We start from the raw sequence: 19,926 nt of genomic DNA on the forward strand, positions 1-19,926 counted from the left end.
CCACATATATATATGTATACGTATGTGTATATATATGTATTTTATATACACAAATATATATGGATAAATACATGTATTTAGTTATTATTTATAAATTTATATATTTATATGTAAATATGCATATTATTTATAAATAATTATGTGTATTTATATAAATATAAAAGTTTTATAAACATATTAAAAGTTTATATATATAAACATATAAAAGTTTTCCGGGAAAATATAACATGTCATTGATCACTTATGCCACTTTTCTCGGAAGTCTAGTTTCTAGGATTCTTGGTCAACTAAACCAAAGCATCTTAGTTGCCTTGTGGGTACACATCTTGTTCCCTGGCCTCCTTACTCACCAACTATGCCAGTCTGCACTAGTCTTGTTAGTGCTGACACCAATAGTGTAAACAATGCGTGCTCCTCAAGGGATAGCAAAAACTGTGGTCGCATGGATGTCCTTACCTTCATTACCCACATCCAGCACGTCTATTTTGCAGACAGCATTTTCTGTTTGAATTAACGCATGTGAATTTGTGCCTAACCCCGTAAGAAAAAAAAATGCATTTTAGTTGACTTTATTCAGTTCATATTAACTTTATCATGATTTTTATTTTTAACCCATAATTATCACTATCTCCTAGTTCTTTGCCTGACTCTCATTACAAAGGAAATGTTGGAATCGATTAGGAGAGCTGCTGAGCCAGGGAAGGACGATCTCATTGCCAACCTCTTGCGCTGCCAAATTCATATTGGAAAATCTTACCCAAGTATTTCCATAAGATGCTTGCTAATGTTGCTGAAACATTTATTAAGAAACATGACCTATTTAGTTGTATGGAATATTACAAAACAAATTTTAAAACTGCTATCGAGTTGTATGGCGCATTGCAAAATATATTTTTTAATTCCTTGAGTTGTTTCAGGGGAGTCGCATGGACTTCAGTTTTAAGTTAGAACACCTCGGAATGTTGATTATGCAATTATGTAAAGTATCCTTAGTTCCCAGTCTGCTCGGGGTATCATTTTTGGATAATTTTTGAATGTATTATTACAGTTTATCCGTGTGACAATCAAATCTCATTACATAACAATCTTAATTCTACAGATAATAAGGCAGTGAGGTAATAAGTCAATTTCACTAGTGAGAAAACTGAATAAAGCCTAGACCATTGAAACTGAGCTGATTTCTCAAGCTCATTTCTGGTGATTAAAACACCATTCCAAAAAAATAAATAAAACACCATTCCATCTTTCTCACAAATCTGTGACTACACGTTCAGCCACATTTCCGAATGCGGGCACTAATATGACTTTGGTAGAGTTCTAAACATCATGCCCTTCTTGAAGATCTGAAGACTTCATGGGTGGTTGTCCTCTTTGTACTCCCTTTTATGTCACATTTCATGCCCTATCAAAGTCAGGTGAATCTGCAGGAGGACCGTGCAGTACACAAGCCCAAACAACTACTAGGTTCAGTTACAACTCTGGGGACAGGAGAGGTATTTTTCTGAAAGCAGAATGTCATACGTTCAGGTTACCCGATATGTGAATATTGTTTGGTGGGATGTATTAGTTTTTTTTTTTTTATCACAGTGAAGAATTAAAATGACTTTGCATCACTTGGAACAGAGATCAGTGTTGTTCCCTGCGCATGGTTATCTCTCCTGCCGCCTGGTATAGCAAGGTCTGTTGGATATGGCTCCAGTCATCATAAGAGTTTGCTAGCCCCATGGCATCATACTTTTCAGAGTAGTGGCTCAAGAACTGACTATTACATTGGAGGCTTTGTAAGACATATGCATTCTAGTGGGAGGGAGAATAAGCACCAAAACAACTCATGGGCTTGCAAAGCCAATGATGCTTTTATGGATCCACATGTCTGGAGGGTGTGAGAATATCCCCTCCAAGTTAACTGATAACATTATTGCATTCCACTGAAATTGTCCCATTTCAAAATACGGCTTCTGCAGCCAGCATATTCCTCACTTGATTGATTACTTTGACCCACACCCCAGGAGTTAGTGAAAGCTACCTGGTTGACTATAAAGACTTTACAGAAGATCATGCCACAGTGCCAGGGACTTCGAAGTTTGAGTAATACGCCTTGGGGGTGGTAATGGCATTCATGTTATCTGTGTGGGAAAAGACCTGTGTGCAATTTACGCAAGCCCTGGTAGGAGAACCATTTCATAAAACGTTTGGGTATTGGGGTAAGGGTATTCTATCTGCCATGGAGAATTATGCACCTTCCAGAAAAAATTACAGTTCACCTTTGAACAACACGGGTTTGAACTGCATGGGTGAACTTATACATGTTTGTTTGTTTTTTTATAAATAACACAGTCCTGTAAATGTATTTTCTCTTCCTTATGATTTTCTTAATCATATTTTCTTTTCTCTATCTTACTTATTGTTTTTTTTTAGAGAGAGAGTGTGTGCATGCAAGTGGTGGGAGGAGGCAGAGGGAGAGAGAGAATCCTAAGCAGACTCCACACCCAGCACGGAGCCCAATGTGGGGCTCAATCTCACAACCCTGAGATCATGACCTGAGCTGAAAACAAGAGTCACACGCTTAAGTGACCGAGCTTAATAATAAAGTAAGCCCCTCCAGCTTACTTTATTGTGAGAATATAGTATATAATCCATGCAACATACAAAAAAAATTTGTTAATTGACTGTTTATGTAATTGGTAAGGCTCTCGGTCAAGAGTAGGCTATTCCTAGTTAAGTTTTTTGGGGGAGTCCAAAGTTATTTGTGGATTTTCATCTGTGTGTGTGGGGGGGTCTGGACTGCTAACTCCTGCATTGTTCGGCAGCCAACATGCTCCACATCCCATATAGAGATTTAACAACTGGGGGTGAGGCATCCAGGAACACCCTCTCCCCTCCGCTGTGCGTCTTGAGTTATTTTCTGCCATATGAACCATGATGTAGCTCAGAGGCTTGGACACGATGCCTTTATCAGTGGGATCACATTCTATAGGATGAGGAACACACCCTCGACTTATCCTAGACTATTCTGAAAAACCAACCTTGGGACAACTGAATGGCCACCTCAGATTCCGAGGTCCCTGTGGCACTGTCCCGGGTCCCTGTTAGGACTGCATCACAGTTAGGCTTCTCATTCTGCTCAAACCTGCCTCTCTGACTTGCCCGGGCTCCCACTGTTGGCTTCCCAAATACCCAGCAAGCTTTCCAAACACTAATCTTCACTGCAGACAATTCTTGGGAAAACCAACCTGGGACAGTCATCAACATCCAATTCCCTTATATTTGCATCTTTCCTTAATTCCTTTTTCTCTTTAAATGGTCCTCCCACTTTCTCTTAGTTGCAGTTGCTTCTGGCTATTTTAAAATTTCGTAACTCTTTCTGTGTCCTTGTCAGCCATTCCTCACTGGCTACATCCTTCATTGTACAGGCTTGGTCAGTTTTTTGCTCAACTGTATATTCCTTTCCTTCAAAAGTGCTGTTTCTTCCTCATGTGTTGTGGGGGTTAATGTGATTTACTTATAAGGGAGAAAGAAATAAAAGATATCATTACCATATGTTTTCTGGTGTCAGTTAGGAAACCAGAGGTTCTTCTTTGAAGTAGTCTGACCATCCAGTCCCATATGGTAAGTGACGTTGGGGGGGGGGGCGGGTAGCTGTGATATAAATCTATCACATGGTAAAAGTACCATCCATAATGTCTTAGATCATATTTTCCCCTCTCAACTAGATACTCATAGGAATTGTGCAATTAGTCCTAAGCACAATTATTTCCCGGCTCATTCTTGATGCAATATCACAGATCATTTTGTTCCAGGAATTATTTCCATGCGTTACAAATGTGATGCCTTTCTTCACAGACACAGGTGTGTTTTAATGAATTATTTCATCATTTAGGAATCTAGTAACATCAAAAATGATGTGGAAGGCGAGTGTAAGGAAGGCCATGAGGCCAAGATCAGCACTGCTGGGACAGAAGGAATTCTGAGTTGAAAGAAAAGGCTATTTTCATGTAGATAGTTCTGATGTGTTGGGGATGATGATGTTGCTTATACTCCTGACATCATTATCTTCTTGAAGATTGGAAATAAAACATTTAAAAATGTAGCTGAGCTGATTGATATTAATAAAAAGTTATCGCCGAGAATGTGAAAGAAAAACAAAGCAATTGCTTGGGAACATAGTGAAGAATTCTCATGAGAGAGTCATGTCACAGAACCCCACACGTGGATGTGATGCACCTGCTGGGTCTGTGTAAACTAGTCCACCGATATCATGGAATCCCATCTGGGTATGTGATGCACCTGCAGGGTTTTCGTGCAGTCAGCCAGATGTAAGAATGACCAACTTGCCTGAGACAACTACATTTGCGGGATACATGATTCCGCGTGTCCTTTGTGGGATGCAGTATGATTCCGTGTTTCCTTTGCGGGATACAGTATGATTCTGTGTTCACTTGCAGAGCAATGCATGCACATCTTAGGTGCCATTTTAACAACTGCGATAAAATCAAGCAGTGTGCTTAAGGTGTTCGCAGTCACAACTGGACATTGGTTTTCCTCTGCTGAATGCAAATTCTAAATCTGGACTCACTTAGGAACCTGGCTATTCCAATGTGTGATATTTGGCAGTAACCTCAGGAGCCACCGTAGAGTATTTATTGGGTCTCCAGAATAAGTGTGTATAATTTTTAGAAAAGCCATTTGATAGGGCCCATTGTGGATGCCTTTCTTCATTTCAGTATCTCTCACTGAGTCAACCAGAACTCGGATTCTTATGTGTGAACGCATTTCTGCACCAGTGTGCTTAATAAAAAATAACGCATATACTTACTTTTCTCTTTAATAAATATAATATAGGTAATATTAGCATGTTTAATTTGCACAGAATAAGCTACAATATGCACCAGAGGCTTTACTCAGATGCACAGTTTTGTCTTCTGGATCAACATTTATTTCTAGCATAATTTACCAAGATGTGATTTGATTGAACAATAACTTGCCTATAAATGTTACCCAAGACGGTGATAGAAAAAGCAGCATTTTCTAAACTCAGTGTGATTTGCTGTATTTTATTTTTCACATTCCCTTCAACAAGAATCTTTGTCTAACGAACCACCCTTGCAACATGTGAGACTCCACGAAGAGAGCTGCTGCAGTAGGTGGAGGGACTTTTTGTACATCTTCATCTTCTTCAGATGATATAGATTCACATTCTTCCAAACCCAGCTAAGCGTGTGCAGGATTTCCCGTTGTCAAATACAGCCATTATTAAAACCAATTATGTAAACTGACATCTAAATAAATCATATTAAAATCATGAAGTCAACACACAATCAAAACATACCACTTCCTAGTACAGAGTCACAAGAGAGGTGCCATTGAGACTGTTGAACAGATAATCTGTAATTTTATTCCAACCAGATCCTCTTGCTACTTAAGAACACACTTGCGAGATCAACATGAGGACACTACCTTGTACCTTGTTTTCCGTAAAAATACGTGGGCATCTGACCGCTGAATAGTACAGCATTGGGGTTGGAAAATTATTTGCAGTTAGTTAGTATAAAACGTGCATATAGTATTCTGTTCTGACGTCCTCATTGTTTTCAACGAAAGCTCAAATTCTGTAGGAATGGCTCTGAAAGTTTTGCTCTTAATTTAACCATTCTCATACTCACCTGGGGGATTTCAGTTAATCAGGTCATACTTCTCCAACACTTCATTTCACAAAACAGCTTTTAATATTTAAGAAATTTGTTTAGCTAAAGGCAGACTCAAGTGGTGTTGACCAAATGAACGACAGAGAAATTTTGAAAGAATCGGTATCATTTTCAGCGGCGTACGGTGCTTCCCCATGCCTGAGGAACATACGAAATCATTGCTCTGGGACTTGTTCTCACAGACCGTCAATAGCAACGTTCTACGCTTGGACCTCATGTCGACGTTGTGTGACAGGATGAACTTTTGGAAAATCCCGTTTCTTTACCAGCATGGCCTCTGTGTACTGTAGATCTTGTTCTAGGATCCGGATATGTAGATGTCTTGGATACAGCGGAGATCATGCATTTGAACACATTCCTTCCCCGACCACATGCCCTCACTTGAAAAGGTCATGCACTCGCAACCCACCCCGTAAATATCATTTTCTTCTCTCGTTGTCAGTGCTCTGTGCGTTGCGCACGTCCCATTAATCCTTAATAACAACACATAAACGAAACCTCTCTTAATCTCCTGACCCTAAATGTTGCCAGAAAACCACTGCCGACACAGTATTGAATCTCAGTCCACCTTGAGGATTGCGGCTCTACTCCTTTGATAAAAACTGTCCTACTTTTCTTTCTCCTCTGTTCCGCAGACCAGAATCCTCACTCTAAGCTAAGGCTTCAACTTGTGGGAAGTCAGCTTACCCTTATTAACAAGAAATTAAATAGAAATACAGTTGACCCTTGAACAACACTGGTTTGAACTGTGCGGGTCCACTTACACAAGGATCTTTTCTTTCCATACTGTAAATGTATTTTCCTTATCACTTTAATCACATTTTCTTTTTGCTGGCTTATTTTGTTGCAAGAATGCAGTGTAGCTTACATAGATGCAAACTATGCTAGTCAACCGTCTATGTTACTGGTAAGACTTCTGGTCAGTTGTAAGCTGCTAGTACTTAAGTTTTGGGGGACTCGAAAGTTATACCCAGAGTTTCAACTGTGTGGGGCGTCCACACCCCAGCCCCTGCTTTGTTCAAGGATCAGCTGTACCTGGTGATAGAAATGCACACAGAGTCAGACACAGACAGAAATAAACTTTATCCACACACCGTGCACAGAGCTGGTGCTTCTGAATGCATTATTCACATCTCAAACGTATAGCTTACGCACAACGTTATTATTATTTCTTTCAACACTTCATTTTCTGCACCTTCTATGTTATTCTCTGCTTTGGTGTGGTGGTATCCTCATTTCTGCAGGTGGATCGGTTCAAAATTCAGCCGTGAATTTGAGAATTAAACTCTCTATTCGCAGTCTAAATTTTTCTTAAAATTTTAATTTCACTCATCCGCATGTCTACTTAATTACATTGCTAAAATTCCCCAAAATTATCTCCCTGAATACAGTCTCTCCCATAGGAGTTCCTAGCGAACTGACAATCAGACAACGAATTTTAATTTCTCCTTATTTTAAAACCTACCCCCATGCTGATTTCCCACACGAGAGATATAAACTTAATATTTTTGACATATGATATTCTCCCAAACAAAGCCTGAGCTTTTACTTCGTTTTCTGCAACTGACTTTCTACTCATGGTACCTGACCACACTGAAAATCCAACATCCCCTGAACTCACAGTGACCTACTATAGATCAGTGACTTTGTGCACACTGATTCATCTCTCTCTGTGATCCTCGGTTTAAAATTTTATTCAGGGATGCCTGGGTGGCTCAGTCGTTAAGCATCTGCCTTCGGCTCAGATCATGATCCCAGGGTCCTGGGTTCGAGTCCCACATCGGGCTCCTTGCTCAGTGAGGAGCCTGCTTCTCCCTCTCCCTGTGCTGCTCCCCCTGCTTGTGCTCTCTCTCTGACAAATAAATAAATAAAAATCTTTAAAAAAATAAAATAAAATAAAATTTTATTCAGTGTTCAGTGAGTCAGTGCCCTCCCCGTGAGGACCGTTTCTCACTCCCATGACTCACACAGGTGTTGAGTTATCCGTGCTTCCACATGACCTTTATCATTCAGGACTTTTGTTATTTCTTTAACTTAGACGACCCTGACTCAATTTTGAAGTGTCAAGGTGAGACGTATTTTTTTACATTTCTCCTTTTTATAACATGTATTGAAGACAATGCCTCCAATAGAATAAACATTCCATAAATGTTTACTTCTCTTTTTTTTAAGATTTTTATTTATTCATTTGAGAGAGAGCACAAGCAGGGGGAGTGGCAGAGGGAGAGGGAGAAGCAGGCTCCCCACTGAGCAGGGGACTTGATCCCAGGACCCTGGAATCATGACCTGAGCCAAAGGCAGATGCTTAACTGACTGAGCCACCCAGGCGCCTCCCTAAATGTTTACTTCTTGCATGCAAGTATTCATTTATTGATTGAAACTTGTCCTCAGAACGTCAGGGAAATAATATTTTTTGCTGCAGTTAGGACATGAAGGTTATAAGACTTTCTTTACGAATAAAAGAAAGTTTAACACATAGGCTCCAAAGACCAACCAATTTGCAACAACCTCATAGAATGACTACTATTCCCTGTTGTAGACAATTTTTAGATTTCCCAAGACCCCAGGCAAGTCACCCATTCCGCACCAAACATTTATCACCTTCTTCCCCAAAGGAGACGTTTTCATTCTTTTTACTAAAAGAACCTTCCATGTAAATACCCAGTAACCTCATCAGAAAACATACCCACAGTCCATTTGCATTGTTTTGTTTTCCTACCAGCTTTTTTACGATCTGATCTTTAATATATTTATCCATTGGCTCAATCATATCTCCAGACAAGGAAGAAAGCATATAAGACTAGTTCCCTGATTTTTACAAGTTTGAAAGGAAGAAAACAAATTTCCTCCTATCTCTGTACATCTGGTGATTTTCAAGGACATCAAAACAGCCAGAGAACCTCTTCTGTTTGTTTGGGGCGGGGGGGATTTTTTGATCCACATTTCCATGGATGTTTACTTTCTTTCCTTAGAAATTTATCAGATAAATAGCTTGAAGATGTATTTTGTTCTTACAATAAAAATGAACAAATAAGGGCACTCCTGGTGTCCATGTCATGGGAGTGAAAACACCCCGAGGACTGACTGGTTACTGCCCGCTCCAGGGTCTTGGCTCAGTGTCTGACCTTTGAGCAGACCATGCCTGAACCAAGTCCCCAGCATGGGTGTCCCCCTGGGCGCTCGCCTTCATGCTCAGAGCAGACCAATGCTATTCATGCCATAGGATCGTCTCCTTTGCTTTCTGTCCCCTTCTCTTTGGGGCCCAGGATCTTTATTTTTATTTCTTGCTTTCTTTCACATATTCCTCTGTCTAGTGTTCTCTGTAACCTCCTGTTGTGAAAGCTTTGAAATAGACAGTTTTCGTGTCTCATAACATCCCAGCATACTTTCTCTGTTGCCTTCCTGATTTGGATAATGATCCCGGCTAAAGTCGTGTTCCACCCATTACTATCCTCTGTAGCCGTTCTGTATCTCTAACATTCCTGGTTGGTTTGTGTTTTACTGGATCCTACCAACACGTGTTCCCTGGGAATGCAGCCTAAGATCACCCCAGCTTAGGAAGCTCATTCTAACTGCCAATCCACAAGAAATTAAATAGCAAGTTATTGTAAAAGATTATTGCAACAGGTTGGTCTTTGGATCCTGTTAATCCTCTTATTTTCATCTTAAAGGATGACACTTAGATCCCAGCTGTCTTTCATTAATATTACTCAAAACGTGGGTAAGAGAATGATGGATAAGAACAGAGCCCTCCTACACACTCACACCTTATAACCCAGCAAGTAATGGTGAAGGTACCCTTTTTCTTCTTATAGGGAGTCTGCCTTCACTAAGGAGTAAATGTCACCATGTCTTAGTCTTTGGACTTTGGTGTTGGCTGCATCCTCAGTGCCTACAATTGGTTAACGAATGAATTTGTGTGTGTCCCTGGGGATTTGTCTTTGTTTGGATAAATTTGGGTCATACTGCTGTATAGAAGAGGAGCATTTCTTGTTGAACAGAAATACCAAAGTACCTGTTAAGAACCTAGAATCCAGAGCCATGTCCAGGAGTCCTTGTATTAAGCTCACTGGAGTATGGCTTCAATAGAAGGATCTGTTACCCCCACAGTCAGTTGGACAGTGAAGCAACGGTCTAGAAGGCATGTCTACAAGGAAGTAGGAGTCACATGGCATCCCCTGCTCTGTGACTGGTTGTACCTGAGACATACAGAGAAAGGGAAAGATAGTCACGCTGGGTTCAGTAAGACAGACAGGAATGTGCAGAAGGAAGAAAGACATACAAACTGCTCTCTAGGAAAGTCCCCACTTAGCAACAGTTTAACAGAGAACAGCAATGCCTCTATTAAATAATTACCCAGAGAGTACATGTTAGCCCATCTTCCAAGGCTGCCTCATAGTCTGACCCTGGAGAGCATCGCCAGTTTCCCATGAAGGGTCATGCTGTTTGGAGACACTCTGAAGAGGAAAACAGCCCAAGCCAAGAACAGAGGAACGCTAAGAGAGGTGACATTTGCACATTATATCAGATTTTCTCACTAGAAATTCTCACCCCTTGGAGCATCCTTTGAGTCCATACTTGCCATTGAGAATCCCTCAAACCCACCCATTTGGAGAAGAAAACAGACATATTAAAAAGAAATCTGGGGTGCCTGACTGGCTCAGTCAGAAGAGTGTGCAACTCTTGATCTTGTGGTTGTGAGTTCAATCCCCATGTTGGGTGTAGAGATTACTTAAATAAACTTTAAAAAAATGTGACATATTCCAAGACCTTCCTAATCCTTCTGTAAGCTTCTGGAAACTTTAACTATGCAAATAGACATGGACAGGACTAGAATGATATCCCATAAATTTCAGAGAGGACAGCTTTCAGAAAGAAAGATCCCCGTGTCTCTCTCCGCTGTTTACCTTTGCTTTTACATTCCTGTATTGGTTTCTGTTTGTTCTTTGTCTTAATTTCATTGTGTTTGTGTCTTTTGCTAAATGATGGACACTTGATTCCTCTGATGACATTTTTATCTGTCAGTTTCTGGACATAGTCTGTCATCGAAATGTTTAGTGTCAGCTAGACAGGAATTGCTTTTATTCACCCTCCCCACTGCCTGAGTTATTGGTGATTATTACTTATTGCCATAGTCAAGGCAAAAGCAAATGGCAGCAACAGTGAATCATACACTAGCTCTTCTCAAGTTGTATGCACTCAGTCACAGAAGAAGAGTTAGTTGTTAGTTATCTATAAACTGACTTGATTATTTTGTTATCTTACAGGAACATATTGGAAAATATAGTCCAATACACTGTAAACTTTTTTTTAAGATTTTACTTATATTTGAGAGAGAGAGAACAAGTGAGCAGGAGGAGGAGCAGAGGGAGAGGGACAAGCAGACTCTGCTGAGTGTGGAGCTGGATGCAGGGCTCAGTCCCATGATCCAGAGATCACGACCTGAGCCAAAACCAATAGAGGCTTAACTGACTGAGCCACGTAGGCTCCCCTCTACTGTAAACTTTTACCCAAGTTTGTGTTATAAAGAACGTGTCTTCTGTAAGATTCCTCCTATCCAGTGTTTGACTGTGTTCAGTAAATATTGATTAGTGTATGTGATGTGCCAACAACAGCCCAAACCTCAAAATTCAGTAGGAATCAGACTCTGCTCATGACCCAGTGAGTTATCCTCCTGTGAAAGGTGAGAGAACACAAACTAAAGCAGTAATTGCCAAATATATAACCTGTTCCTAAGTTCTAGGATGAAAAATAAAGCCTGGTAGCCACATGGAGTGTGCTGGGGTCTTATTTTGGAAGGAGACACTCCTCCCTAGGGAAGGGTTTTGAGCAAAGCTCAAAGATATGGGTGTGTGTGTCATATTTCACAATTTTTTAAACTCATTTATACCAGGGTTCACCTTTTAACATGCCTTATGAGACTGAAGTTGAATTCACCTGCTTCACTCTCCAGCATTTCCAGACACACTATGATGACAGGAGTCAGAACTCCAAGTGCATACACTCTTTTAATCAAGAAGAATAATTCAGACATTTTTTATTTTTATTTTCCTGGAGCCTGGACTGGATCTCTGAACTGTGTATCAACCATTGGAATAAGTTCTGCATCCAGAGTGGTGATCTCTTCGGTGGTGAACACCTGGGTTATCCATGATAATGTGTTCTGCCTATTACAGTGGGAATGGCCATTCCTTAGAAATCCCAAGGTCTATTGCTCTTTGACGCATAATGGAATGGCACACTTTAGATCTTATGTACTGTGTTAGCAGCTTCCCAGTTGAGCTCTCAATCTGATTGTTTGTGCAAGAACCACACTGACTTCATCACCCTGTGGGTTGACCAAGTCTCAGCTGGTGCCCCATCTTGGATGACTGGTGATCTTATTGTAAAGAAATAGTAGTTCTTCCCATCGGTTTCATGAGTGATGTTGCTGTAATAGTAGGCATTTCCCTTCGATTATGACTCATGGCATCATACACTGTCTCTGCATAAATCTCAGTGAGATGCACACATGCTCCTTTCCTTGTGGATAAGATGCTTCTAGGGACTTTTTTTCTTGACCACACTGCCTCATCCCATTCAGTAAAAATATCCATCAGCCTTTCCTCTTTCCCCTGATGCTTTAGACCTTTTTCCTCCCTCTCTTTGTGACACATCTATAGCACATTTAATCCTAATGTAAATTGTCTCTGATGGGATGTTGATCCTATTATAGCCGTACTTTCCTGGATAGTTGTATTTAAAGTGGATATTTATGTGTTTTTAAAATTAAGTGACTTTCTGCACAAACACACAGGTACAGAATACATATTTAGTCAATTTATTTAATCATTCAGAAATCCAGTAACACCAAATGGGACTAAATGGTGAGGGAGAGAAATGAAATGGGAAAAGGGAGCATGTTTATGAAAAGAGAAAGATGAAGTCAAGCAGAAACAAGGAAGGTTTTCTTCATACTGTTGATCCTGATTCCATGCAGAAGACGATGTGCCTGCTTCTCAGTGACACATCTACAGGTGGAGAAAACAGGACAGAAGGTTGAGTTGAGTTGACTGTCTGATAGCCTGACTGGGGTGAGCCTCAGGAAGTGTAATGTCAAGGGTTGGAGGAGCTCTTAGTTAATCCAGCGCACAAGTCCCACAGGGAATGTCAGACTCTCCATCCCTACGATATGGGAGGACCCACTGGAATTTTTCCATGGGCGTACATATGATGGGACCTTTCATGATTAGGATCCCTTTCAGGACTTTGATGGTTTCAGAACGTATGTTCATGGGGACGGTCCATCAAAAAGGATTTTATAGGATCTTTGTTGGAGTTACACTCTTCTCTTCCAATTCTAAAAGCTCTGTGGCTTGAAGATGTTATAGTCAGCCTGGAAGTTAATGTCTCTGTTTGCTCTTTTTTCCTCCATTTCTTCCCAACAATGGCGACAAAAGGTGCACTTTAGCCTACACCAGCATCATAGTTTGAGGCTTATCTTACTTTAGAAAGTTCAAAAATCACACTTTAAGGAAATCTCCTTCTGCAGGAGAACATACCTTCAAGGTATGAGTCACGTAGCATTGTTGGGGGGTCTCCAACACGGCTATTGCAATGATACAAAATTACACCTGGTGTGTGCAGGAATAGTGCAGAGGGAATAGTGACACATACGGACAACCCTCAACTCAGACCTGAATGGAAAACTCCCCGCCAACTTCTGGCATCTCCTGCTTCTCTCTGAATAACTATCATTGGTATGATTCTTGCATGATAATGCTTTGTCACCAAAACTGCTTTTTGGCATGAATTACCTCATCCTGTTTGCAATCTCATAGGACTCAGGGTAAACACAATAACCTCATGAAACAGAAAAAGTTCTCTACTGACATAATTATTGGGCTAGTTGACATAGCGACACTCACAACAGGGTCATTCTTACTTACATTATTTATTTATTTATTTTTTTTTTAAAAAGATTTTATTCATTTATTTATTTGAGGGAGACAGAGAGAGCACATGAGACAGAGGAGGGTCAGAGGGAGAGGCAGACTCCCTGTGGAGCAGGGAGCCCGATGCGGGACTCGATCCCGGGACTCCAGGATCATGACCGGAGCCGAAGGCAGTCGCTTAACCAACTGAGCCACCCGGGCGCCCCTTTACTTACATTATTTAGGAAGAGTTGGTATCACTGTTTTTATTCGTTGATGGGACAGTTGTCTGGGGACAAAACAAATACAAAAGGTGAGAAAATGAGCAACCAATCATGACCATTTCCCAATATTTGTAAGGATGTCTTCTTTTTTTGATTTGAATTTGAAATTTTTTTTATTTATTTGAACGAGAGTGAGTGGGGAGAGGAGCGGAGGGAGAGGGACAAGTAGACTCCATGCTTAGTGTGGAGTCCGATGCAGGGCTTCATCCCGCAACCCTGAGATCATGACCTGAGCTTAATTCAAGAGTTGGAGGCTTAACCAACCTCATCACCGAGGTGCCCCATGGTTTCTTCTTTTAAATAATGGATTTTATAAAAGATAATTCATGGAAGAGAAAATTCAAAATGAATCAGTTTGTTTCCTCATAGCATATTTACATATCAGGTGAGGGATATATTCAGGAAAAAAAATATATGTAGTCACATTACCAGTATCGATGACCTTTACAATATTTTCTTCTGGAATATTCTTTTGTCTAGTCAACTCCTTGAATTTTTCAATGGTTTCCTCATCAACATGATGTCCTCTGCCTAAAAATCACAACGCATAAAGCGCAAATTGCCCATTAGAACCCCTAGGAATTTCTGAATACAGAACAAGAAACATGAATGGGGAAATCTAATCTTTGACTAAGTCTCAAACAATTACCACTGACCTTGTCTGAATGTCAGCTCTCTGACTTAGGTGGATAAGAGCCATTAAACTTTGTCCAGCTGCATAACCATGAACTTGTCCAGCAGTGCAGGACTCCAGGGATGCATCAGGAACTCCATGAATCTTGGACCCAATCCATCAAGAATATCCAATCTACTGCATCTCTGCCTATGCCTCAGAATCTATATCTGACATGCACGCCTGGTTCTGTACCCAAAATGCAAGCATGATTCTCACCTTCCAGACAGATAGCAGCCCCATCACATGTAGTAATGAGAGACAGCTTTTTTTTTTTTTTCCTAGTTCTCAAATGCCTTTTTCCAAATTGAAACCTAGTATCCCAGAGATTACAGCACCCATCTCAATGCCCCTGTGTGGTTATTCAGGGATTGAAATAGTCAGTATTCACAACAACAGTGCATTGGAAGGACTAAATGTGGTGAAAGTTTATTTTAAAAGCTTCAGCTCCAAGGCTGTAGAGTGTATTTGAAAAAATGGCCATAAATTGAAGGAATTGGGGTCAACCTGAAGATAGCTGAGGCTTGAAATTAGTTGACCTGTCAGGAAACTACTTCTAATAAAACTCATTTTTTTTTTAAATTTTCCATTTTAACAAATGGGAATTATTTTTAAATACCTCCCACTTCTACTGGCTCTTGTTTACACCTTTCTTTTTTGAATCATTCCAGGATCCTTGACACAATGCACATAAAGACTTAGGGCTTGTTTGGAGAATCATTAATAATGTCCATATGACTGATCTTCTCAATGAAAATGCTGACAGTGGAAATATTATATGGCCATGACAATTGTCAGGATGTAATACATACCAGTCAATAGAACTATTTCCGTGATGTTTCCTTCTTCATCCACGTTGACATCCATAGCCTAGCATAGTATTTGGGGTTATATCGACAATTTGGAAATCATTGTTCCCCTCATCTGTGAGAGAGAAGAAATATATATGTGTAAAATTTATATGAACTTATATAAAATTTATATATGTATATAAAGCCTTACCTTTGTTAATTTATTGTAGATTGGCCTTACCATGGCATAGTTAACGTATTGGTAGTAACATTCTTGTATTGGTCTCTGTGTCATCCTGGCAGTGTAGTGAACATTAACATTGCTTATGACAATGAGAACAGGGAGGGTAGGGAACACTTTCCTTAGTGCCACCTTCTTATGCAATTAAACATTTCACACCTCCCAGTCTTACTAAAATGTTCTCTAAAACGTGTTGCAATGACACCAACATTGCTTTAAACAATACAACTTGGGGTTATATGGCATATTATCAGATACAAGTTTAAAGTCTCTTCATATTGGCCTTATCCCAGCAATGGAGTTGATTTTCCTTTAGACCAAAGTCCAGTTGCCATTCAAAACTGTGCATAACCGTATACTGAGTGCCTCCCCTGCATCGGGCAACCTTCTGGGCCTTTGGTGTTAATGGTTGCATTCCCTCAGCCCCTTAATCTAGGTGTACTACTTAACACATTTATAGCTGCCACGAACATGTCCATTTTTATTCATAGGATTATACTTGTGAACACATCTCAACAGTTGATTCAGATCCCACCTATAGGGGGCACCTTCCTCTCTGGCTGTGCCCATCCATCCCGCCATGTTTATACGAAAAAGAAAAAGCACTGATGGACCTCGCATTGTCACCAAACCTTCCAACGTGCATTCTCTCTTCCGGCCAAAACGTACGTAACACCTTATTTGAGCCACTCCTTGGGATTTTATTTGCAACTTTGCCAGTTTGTGTGTCCCACTGAACTAGCATTAGTCTGCCATGGCGAAAGGCCAAGGAGCCCTGGACGGAACTTCACCGTGTCCCAGACAAGTGTCTGAGTCTTGCCCATGCCTAATCTAGCTCCATGAGTCTTGGGTTACGTTGGAACAATTTCAATAAGATTTTGTGCATCTCTTCAGATTCTTAGAATGATGATGTTATAAAGGAGGACTTTGCAGAAAATCTCACTACGTAGGTTTATAAAGGTAATGCAGATTATGGAAGCGGTGGGATTAAATATGCGAGGGCTGGCTTTGTGCCTTTCTTTCTCCAGAACAGAGCTGGGTAGGTTACAACTCCTGGTTCCCAAACGCCTGTTACAGTAAGTCCAGCTCGTCCTTTTTCTCTCCCTTCTTAAACTGCCATGTCCAAATCTAGTTAAAAGGGGCGACAAAAATGGAGAAAATTGAAGAAAAGGTGATAGAGAATATTGATGACTCAGGCAAAGGGAAAAATCATATACAAGTAAGAAAAATGAAATCGTAATTAAAAAAAATCTACTGCTAATATAAAAGTGACAAATATATGTAGGGCAGAATGGCAGGCATATAATTCACTCTATTTACGTATATTTCACTTAATTACATACCCATTGTGCTCATTTTTTATCTCAGACAAGGGCTATAACCACAGATTTACACATTTAAATTTTAATCAGATATTTAGACATTAGGCCACTTAAAATTTGGAACGTTGTTAAGGATCGTTAGAGCTTAAGGATCTAAATCTTAACCAACATCCCCATTGCTTTAGACAGAAGCTGAGCTTATGAAGAAATGTGCCTGGTGTTTGAAATCACTCTGATTTCCTTGGATTTTAAGTTAATCACCCATACATGGAATGGAGTAAGAGGCTGTAAGATGATTATTTTAAAATGGATCCCATTAAAGCAAAATGACATCTGTATGCAAACTCAGGATAGACCCATTAGATTTAGTTCCCGAGGTCATTTTAAATTATCTGGAAACATTTTCATGCACTTGAGAACCTTATGAAATAAACGTTCTAAGCACACGCTCTCCTCACTCACTGAGTAATACTCAAAATTGGAAGGGGCCACCGATGTCCTCTCATTGAACAGTCTGTGCACAACAAAATAAAGTGCTTGGAAAATTTAGGGACATGTGCCCAGTCATTCTTCTAATCATTCATCAAAGTAGAATTCAGGTATACAGAGTTCTGGAAAGAAGTTGAGCCTAAGATGTCACCCTTAACACATCAGTAAAGCACGTATACTTACAATCAACACTGATAGCGTTGTTTTGTCCTACTGTTCCTATGACAGATTTTTCTGTGCATTCTCCATCAACCCTAAAAAATAAAATGGCTTTAAGTGGATGGATGAAAACGATCAAACTTTGGTCCATAATTAACATTTTCTTTCTTCAACCTCACAAAACCCTCTATGAGGCATCATTTGAGTGCCTATAAAGAGTGAGACATTCGAAAAAGAAGAAATAGGTTTTCCGCGATCAAATACCACCTGTGAAGGATGTCATTGTCCACACATGGAATCAGACCGGTAGTTCTAAAGACACAGAGCAAATACAAAACGGGTCATATTTAAAGTCAAGTAAACATGAAAAAATATGAAATACTAGAAAAGAAGGGGGAAAAAAGAACATTCCCTCGATTTAAACTTTTTCTGGAAACAGAAATAGCTATCAAGGCAGGCCTTAGCCATTCTCCCAACACTGGCAAAGATTTCTTACATAATATAATAAACAAAAAACATCCCCCCAAAAAGAAAAAAAAATATGGGTTTAATTTAATCAGAACCACAAACTTCTATAAAAACGTCACCAAGAAAATTAAACACCAGGCCACATGTATGTATGTAAACACATTGCACACACACACACACATACAGACACACACAAGCACACACAAATGCACACGATACACATATGTGATCTATGCAAACTATATGCATATTATATACAACAATTATATATGTCACATATATAACAAAAGAGTTTGTGTGTCTCTGTGTGTGTATATGACAAAAAATGTGCATTTGGAAAAAGAGGAAGAGTACACACAGCACAAATAATGAAAGAAGAAATAACCCCACAAAATGGGGCAATTTATTGAACAGATATGTCACAAAAGAGGGGCCACAGGAAACCGTGGTCACAGCTATGAGTCATTGGAGACATGCAACGTAAAACCACAGCAAGACCCCACTTCACGTTCACAGGACCCGATAAAATCACAGACGAAGTCAGTACCAAGATTTAGAAGGAATGTGTTACCATCGAATATCTGATGTATTCCTGGCGATAATCCAAAGGGTGCCGTCACTTAGAAAACAATTTAAGCTTCCTGTCATTGAAGATGCTCAGAGACCATGATGCAGAAGTCGCTTGCTACCCTAGGAGAACTGCACATATATGTCCACACAAGCATGCATGCAGAGCTACGCTTATCAAAGCGATTCAAAATACCCACAAAGTGGAAACAGTATCCAGTACCTGGAAGACATACCCGTTGTTCCTTACACAAAGTACTTTAACTTGGCAATGAAAAAAAGTGACTGTTTGTCCGGGGAGCCATGTGGATAAATGTTTAAAGCCTCATAGGGGAGTGAGAAAAGCAGGAGGAGAAGCATAGTGCGTAATTCCGCTGTGTGACGTTCTGGAACAGGGGAGAAAAAAGCATGTCAGGTGTTCTCTATGTGGCCACATGGGCAGACGTTTAATGAAGAGGGGAAGAAGCAGACTTTTTGCGGTGACGGAAATGTTTTATATCTTGACTGGCAATGGTGAATAGATGTCCCCATATGTGAAAACTCACTGAACTATGCCTTCACGTGGATGCCTATGATCACTCGTACGTGGCATTTCAGTAAACCTGATTGCAGAACGAGGGGTCACATGTAAAGTCAGCTAAATGCTGACAGACACAAAAATTGTAAAAATGACCCAAAAAGATCATATGGCATTCTTTAAGAAAATATTGAAAACTGACAGGTATATCTATTAGAATACGATGTGTGTGTAATTTGATTATATGTATGTATAACATAAGCAACCATATTGTAGATTATACATAATCAATTATGTATCTCTTGGGATAGAATGTGTATGTAGTTTGATTATATGTATATATAAAATAACCAACCACATTATATATTATACATAAGCAATTGTGTATCTCTTGGGATAGGATGTGTGTGCAATTTGATGCTATGTGTATATTTCATATAACCAACCATATTGTAGATGATACATAATCAATTATATAGTAATTATATAATTACATAACATTACATATTATTATTATTGTATATTATATATAGCATTACTATCTTCAGAAAGCCTTCAAGTATTTTTTTTTATTTCTTTTTTTTTAATTTTTTATTTGTTCTTATGTTAATCCCCATACATTACATCATTAGTTTTAGATGAAGTGTTCCATGATTCATTGTTTGTGCATAACACCCAGTGCTCCATGCAGAATGTGCCCTCCTCAATACCCACCACCAGGCTAACCCATCCTCCCACCCCCCTCCCCTCTAGAACCCTGTTTGTTTTTCAGAGTCCATCGTCTCTCATGGTTCGTC

General features: G+C 39.8%; 1 protein-coding gene across 1 annotated transcript in view; it reads right to left on the bottom strand.

Moving 5' to 3' along the window:
* Nucleotides 1-415: 415 nt before the first annotated feature.
* Nucleotides 416-19,926, bottom strand: part of LOC145717742 (uncharacterized) — a 33,891-nt gene continuing 14,380 nt past the window's right edge. The window contains 7 exon segments of the mRNA XM_081807979.1: nt 416-531; nt 3,027-3,218; nt 10,613-10,744; nt 14,332-14,433; nt 15,388-15,439; nt 15,441-15,499; nt 17,602-17,672. Coding sequence (XP_081664105.1) covers nt 416-531; nt 3,027-3,218; nt 10,613-10,744; nt 14,332-14,433; nt 15,388-15,439; nt 15,441-15,499; nt 17,602-17,672 — 724 coding nt within the window.

Source organism: Leptonychotes weddellii, chromosome X, assembly GCF_054177405.1.
Source record: "Leptonychotes weddellii isolate Sample4059 chromosome X, ASM5417740v2, whole genome shotgun sequence".
Taxonomy (NCBI): Eukaryota; Metazoa; Chordata; class Mammalia; order Carnivora; family Phocidae; genus Leptonychotes; species Leptonychotes weddellii.